General features: G+C 37.4%; 1 protein-coding gene across 2 annotated transcripts in view; it reads left to right on the forward strand.

Moving 5' to 3' along the window:
- Nucleotides 1–4,528, forward strand: part of PPP4R2 (protein phosphatase 4 regulatory subunit 2) — a 44,161-nt gene extending 39,633 nt beyond the window's left edge. For both annotated transcript variants that reach the window (XM_042451347.1, XM_042451348.1), the window contains one exon: nt 842–4,528. In XM_042451347.1, the coding sequence (XP_042307281.1) occupies nt 842–1,155 (314 nt within the window). In that variant the 3' untranslated portion in view covers nt 1,156–4,528. The remainder of the gene's footprint in view (nt 1–841) is intronic.
- Nucleotides 4,529–7,243: the final 2,715 nt, after the last annotated feature.

Here is a 7,243-nt window from a genome sequence, read left to right on the forward strand (position 1 = left end):
ATTGGTGAGTCAAATGGATCCAAGTAAGATCTAGAGCTAAAGCTAGTTCAAATTTAAATCAGCACCCATATTTGAAGGTCTGTCTGTGTTTGGTCTGTCTGTTGCGAACACGTGTCTCCTTACAATGGTGCAACCTTGAATTTACCTTACGTAGTCTACCATGCCTTTCCCTCCTCAGGCCAGTGAGAATGTAGGCTCTCAGTAAGGCTGCTCTACTTGACAATTCTTGGCTGTGCTGATTCCTGTTTTTAATGACATCAGCCCTAGCCCTGCTGTTAAGTAGGGAGAGGAGAACTAACTCAGGCAACTGATTTTAGGGTGCTGTTAAAGCAAAATTTGTGCACCTCATGGTTGTATTGTTGAAACTAATCATTCTTTACCCTTCTGACTGCCAGTAGAAAGGAATAATGGAAGCTGCAGTCCAGTAGCTTCTGGAAGTTTACAGGTTGCCCACCCTAGCATTAAGGGCACCAAAGATTTTATTGTATCACTGAGGGACAGGGCAGGATTGCGGTTTGAATTTTCTTTCTTTTTCTTGCACCTATGACTTGACATGCATCTTTAATAATAATATAATAATATTTATTTCTAGCCCGCCCAATCAAGGTACTTTAGTTACTGCTAAACAGCTCCTTTATAGTAAAGTAAATGGCAAAGAATATATGTAGAGGAGTAAATACTGTCTTGTGTTTACTGAACACAATGCAGAATAGTCAGGCTTCTAATTTGCTGCTAGAAAAGTGGCAATATAAGGAATTATGTAGCTATTTATATAGTTCTTTTTAGAATGCTATCTTGTTTTAGGTGCTGTATTTCATTCTAAATTCAATCTTTGTTCCAGAATCCCTCATGACACCAAGAGAAATTATTCCAGAAAGGAAAGAGCAAGATAAAGACAGTACATCCTTAACTGTGAAAGAAGATCTTTCTGAGGAGAATAATCAAATGGAGGAATCTGACCAGACTCAAGCAGAGAAGGACTTGCCTTCTGAAGACAGTGAAAACAGTGGATCTGTTAGTAGCAGAGCTGACTGCAGTGACACAGAAGAATTGGGTTCTTATGTCAGTGAAACTCCTGAAACAACATCAGAGACCCCAATGGAAAACTGCGATGAAGCCACAGAAGCTCCAGAAGAACCTATGGAACAAGACTAATTATTTAAATATACTTAGAGGCAGTATTTTCCATAAGGCTCTGGTTTTACACTGTATAAATAATTTTATGTAATAAAAGTGGACCTTTAGTTTTACAAGAGAAGCAGGCTGTAAATTGAACTTCTCAATACGTTAAATCCTGAAGGAGTTGTCCTTGTTACTGTGAAATATCAACATCTTCAGGTCCTGCTTACCACTGAAATTTCTCTATGGTCAAATCAGTGGTCTATGTATAGTTTTTTTTATTTAGAATTAAAGTTTTTAAACTGGAAAGTAATTATAATTTTGACAACTTTTTGGAGATTACCATGTTTAATTATTTTCTGTCTTCATTTCCCCAATGCTATAGAAGTTTTTATTCTGGTTTTGGTTACAGTTTTATTAGCATCTGAATTATAAGGTTTCTTTTTTGGTTTCCAGGTTTTCATTTGACTGCTTTGTGGGCTTTAAAAAGCTACACTGTTGGAATACAATACTTGAAAACATGCAGATCTAAAGAAAACCTATGTTTGCACTCCGAGGTTTATGCTTTTTTCCCCTGGAAACAACTGAATTCATTTACACAACACAACATTTTCACCTCTGGAGAAACCAAATAATATTTGGCCCACCTGAGATCATGAAGATCCAAACACTGTTGAAAGTACCAGGTTAAATACATTCCAAGAAATCTGTTTTAACAACACACTTTTGTACATTTCTGAGGTGCCTGAATGAAAGGTTTCCATTTTATTCCCAAGAAAATGTTTTTATGTTGAGAACAGACTTCAACACAATAGCTTCAGCGTTTTTAAAAGAAGGGAATGTTTGCAAACCTGAGACCATTTCTCTGAACAGATGCAATGTTTGGCCTTGGATAATTGTTTCAAAATAGGCAGATCAGATTGGTGTGAGATGCTGCTGCATTATACATCTTAGTTATGTACCTGAGTTGAATGGTGGGCTAGCAGTTGTAGATGTGCATAGAAACTACCATTATTTGTACATCATTTTCAAACTGAACTGAATATTTTCAAACATGCTACTTTGACAGCCAGCATCAATTCTTTCTTTCCCGAAACCAGCTCAAAGCACAACTACTGCTTTAAATTCTTCACATTATATTTTTCAGACATCGACATTTAAAGACATCAAGATGCAACCTCCCAGTCGCATTTCCTGGCTGCCAAATTTATACCTGTTTCTTCAACTGTACCTTTTTGATATTTAGAATTTTTAAATTTCTGTAAAGTAGATTTTTGTAGATTGTAAAGAGTGCTCACTGCCATTGTGAAACGGTATATAATTGTATAATTTGTGTGTAAACTGGATGCTTGGGCTTTCAATACAGTATTCATATAAAGCAATAAATATTAATGTTATCAAATGCTTGAGTACATTTTAATCAAAACACAGTAGGAATCTCTCTTTTTAGAGGTGAGACTGCATACTTTGGAGTACAAAAATAACCACCAAAATGCATGCTAACAATTCTTGTACTGCATGGTGTTTCATTTTGGAGAAGGGTGGATTTTGAATTCAATTTGTATTCCAGATTAATTTGACTGGGTTTGCATCTCTGTGAGGTGATAACTAAACTGTGCTATCTTCAGGTTCAAAGCAGCCAAGTAGATGCTTAGGAGAAGTCCTGCTATTCTACACAGAATGGAAAGTTCAGTTGTTCTCAGAACAGGAAGGTTGGGTGTATACAATAAGCATTTGGGGGAGCACTAAAACCAACACATAGGAATTAGAAAAATGTTTCCAGAAATGCAAAATAACACATTTCTTTTCCCTTCACTCCTTTCCCCCCCTTTTCCTTCAGGGATATTTGCCAGTGAGAACAAATTTTAAGTTCCAAGATTTCTGACATTTTCTTTAGAATGTTTGTGAAAATATTGTTAATAAACCTATTCTTTAAGCAGTTGTGATCTTTTGACATGTTTATTTTAACCATATCTAATGATCCCTGATTTCTCTGTAGAACAATGGATTTATAAATTGTAAAGTTACTTATCTAATGGCACCAGGAAACTGAAAAATGAACTCACTACACATAGATCCACTTAAATCTATTTCCTGTTGAATCCGATGGGATTTAATTGCTGGGGAATTAGGCATAGGATTGCAGCCTAAATCCAATACAGCAGTTTGAATTAAATAGCGATTTTGGTGGCAGCTAATTATCAATGAATAATACAATGCCTACTTTGGGGGTGAGGGCATTACTGTAGAAAACTGGTTTTGTAGGCACAATTTAGCTGCTGGCAACATGTAAGCCAGCTTTAATTATTGCTTATTGTCCAGTTGGAAAGGATGGGGATTATGCTGAAAGTGATGAGGATTGTGTGATTTATTTTTGGGATGGCTGCCGGCAACTGTCCTACTGCTCAGGACAAGTTGCCTTGTCATAAAGAGGATTTTGAATACTAGCTGCTTTACAAAAATGGTGCCATTATTTAAGTAAACCGTTTCATTGAAATCAAGGGGACTTGCTTCCAAGTAAATGTGTTTAGCATCTGGAACATAAGTTATCTCCACATTGAAATGTTTAATGTTTGGATATGACTTTATTCTGTGCTACCTAAAAAGAAATCTAACCACACAGTGCATACTCTGAGACACTGCCAAGTTGCAAGGCAATTGCCTTCTAATAACACATGAATGAAATTAACTTGTTTCAGCCAGAGATGGCCATACATATTGAGTCTTCTTTATCTGAATGCTGAAATCTGAAATATTCTTAAAACCAAAACATTTTTCATGGGTGGCTGAGATCCTCACTGGCCCCTTTGCTTTCTGATGGTTTAATATACACAAACTTTGCTTCATGTACAAAATTATTTAAACTATTACATAAAATTAACTTGAGGCTAGGTATATATGGTGCATATGAAACATGAATATTCTGTTTAAACTTGGATCTCATCTCCAAGATAAATCATTTTGTGTCTACATGCAAATACATATATTCCAAAATCCCAAACACTTAAGGTCCCAAGCATTTTGGATAAAGGAGACAACCTGTATAACCTGCCTTAAGTTATATACAATGCATATACAAAAGACAGGTGGTAACTTTCACCCAAACACTATTCAGATTCTGAAAACAGAATTTAGGAGTGAATCAATATTTCAAGGCTATTAGTCCTATGTGATGACCATTGACTACCATCATGCCTATAAATATTGAGGATACATCTGTACTACAACTTGATTTCTTTTGTGGTTGACAGATTACATTCTTTCCAATGTGTTTTTTTCTAGTCATCTCTCATATATACACTTAGTTATCTTTTGTTCTTGCTTATGCTAGAATGGGACTCTGTTAATTTCTATTTGTCATCGAGGTTTGGAGGGCAATTTAAAATTGAAATGTATTTCAAAATAGATATTAAAATGGGGATGTGAAAGTTCTCTGTGTGTTCTCTGAGTTGGCATTTTAAAATGCCTTGCATTCTTCATGGTTTCTGTGCAGTCCCATACATGAGCATTTTCATTTGGATTTTAAATGTTTAGAAAGAGAGGAGCTGACCCTTGGGAAAGAGGTCTGCAGTTGCAGGCATGCCTTGGGACTGAAGCAAGCATCTTCCTGCTCACAGGTGAGTAAGAATTTCCCATATTTAATCAGCAAAATAGTTCACATCATTGTGAACTGAAACAGCTATGTGAAAGGTGGATGGTTTTGTTTTGTTTTGTTTTTTGGTTGGGAAAATCTTTAAACGAGCAAAAACACAAAGGTGTGATCCTTTGTTGGATTAGGATTATCCCACTGGATGGCTTTGACACTCAAGAGGAAGGCTGCCTTCAAAAAGTGCTCAGAAACTTCAGCTGATCCAAACATCTGCAATCAGGTTGTTAACTGATGCTGGCTGTAGGGATCACACAACACCCATGTTGCAATGGCTCTGTTGGCTGCCAGTCCATTTCGAGGTACAATTCAAAGTGCTAGTTTTGAACCATAAATATGGCTTGAGTCTAGCTTGTTTAAAGGAACATATCTTTATGAACAATTTAAAGTGTAAGATTATCCAGAGAGATTCTTTTCACTATCCCACCACCCTCTCAGACTTGTTTGGTGAGATTAGGGGAGAGGGTCTTCTCGGTGGCTGCTCCCAGGCTTTGGAATTGCCTCCTGAGAGAGGCCATTTTTGTGCCATCAGGCCTTTTCATACTGATAAGGGTTGGACTATTAAATGCTGTACAATTCTGATCTTAAGGCTTGTATACAGTTTTTAAAATGTCTTTTACTTTTTAAATATTTAATGTTTTTAACTTTATAAATTGTTTATTTTTTTCCTAATTTTTAAAAATGTTTTTGTCTTGTTTTTAGTTTGTATGGTTTTAAATCTGCCGTGAGCTGACTTGAGTCTCTATATCGGGAGAAAGGTGGGATATAAATAAATAAAATAATGACAAACCACTGAATAAACCTTGCCAGGAAAAGGGTGAAGTTGCTATATAAATTGAGTCCATTTTGTTAGCACTGGATAGACCTCTTTTGATATCAGAGTTCAATAAAATACAAGCTAAATGGCCCTTCTATTACCCTGCTGTGGACGCCATTACTAGGATTCCCCCATCACACAAAAGCTACACTAGGAGTCGCTTGGGCTCTGTTTTCCCAAACACTCTGGAGGAAGTGAAAAATGCCAACAATGGGCTGATGCCAAAGAGTTCAGGTAGCCCTGCGTACTAATCCTTCTTGCCTCAGAAATGCGCGCCCATCACTCACTTTCATGGCACAATGTTACCACCTTGGGAAACCGACTTCAAAGTGATTCAAAGAAGGTGTTGGGATATAGAGTCCTGAGAAAATGCACACTGTGGTATTAAATAGTGACTGGACAACAAAGGGTCGCTCAGCCATGATGACATGGCATTTTTCCACCAGTGCTGAGTCATGGGAAGTGACATTAGAGATGATGGTTACCAAGTGCAGTAAAGTGCTGCAAAAGGCTGCAAAAGTGTAAAGTCACCCTGGACAAGGGACAGAGATCATTGTGACACAGGAGGAAGAGGCACGGCAAAAAAGGCCACATGGAGCCCTGGCTATAAAAAGGGTGTGCCTCAAGTCACAGTGTGGGTTGTGGATGATGGACAGTCAAAAAGACAAACAAATGGGTCCTGGAACACATCAAGCTTGAACTTTTCCTGGAAGCCAAGATGATGAAGCTGAGTCTGTTGTACTTTGGCCATATCATGAGAAGAGATGACTCATAGTAAAGACAATAATGGTAGGAAAGGTAGAAGGCAATAGAAAGGAAGACCTCATGCCAGGTGGATTGACTATTAGTGAGTTCATGGGCCTATAATAAATCTACAAGAACTAAACAGAGCAGTGGAGGATGGGGACTTGGAAAGGTCTCATCCACAGGGTCACCATGATTTGAAGTCAACTCAAGGGCAGTTAACAAGTGAAAAGGGAATAAAGACTTGAGAGACTTATGCCAAAAAAACTAAAGCTTTATACCTGTTCTTTGTACCTTGATAGTGTAGAATTCACACTAAATACAAACATAAAACTCATACTACAAAGCTCATGTAGACAAATGTATAAATAGAGCACTAAATAACATGCAACTACCTTCCAATACTGTCTTTTCTTATCCCATGTATTGTTGCATCTTCATAGGTGCACTGCATTAAACTGAAATGCAGTTTATTTTAGAAGTGAACACTGAATTATTCTGATAACAAAGGATGTTGTGCTTATAGTGTTTTTAAGAAGGCCAACATATGATTCATTTTTGGGTTCTCTCATACTTAACATTTCATTAATATTTCTCCAGCATAGTTAAACAGTCTTATGCCATGTCGCTTCTTCCATCCTCTTCTATTTCTACATGTAGAATTTGCAACAGAACATTGCAAAAGGTCTCCAGTTTTACAGAGCTGTAGTAGAGGTTTTCTTGCCCTTAGTCAAGCCAGGAGAATTGGGGATCCTTTAGTTCACATGAACAAGGATGTCTTCACTGAAACTTTATCACTGATGTCAGGTTTTTACTCAGGCAGACCAGAGCCTTTTGCAAAGCCCAGTAGCCAAAGCACACTGTGCTAGAGAAATGGAGGAGATGACAAGCTCTTCCCTTGCTATGTGGATGTGCAC

This window comes from Sceloporus undulatus, chromosome 2 (assembly GCF_019175285.1).
Source record: "Sceloporus undulatus isolate JIND9_A2432 ecotype Alabama chromosome 2, SceUnd_v1.1, whole genome shotgun sequence".
NCBI lineage: Eukaryota > Metazoa > Chordata > Lepidosauria > Squamata > Phrynosomatidae > Sceloporus > Sceloporus undulatus.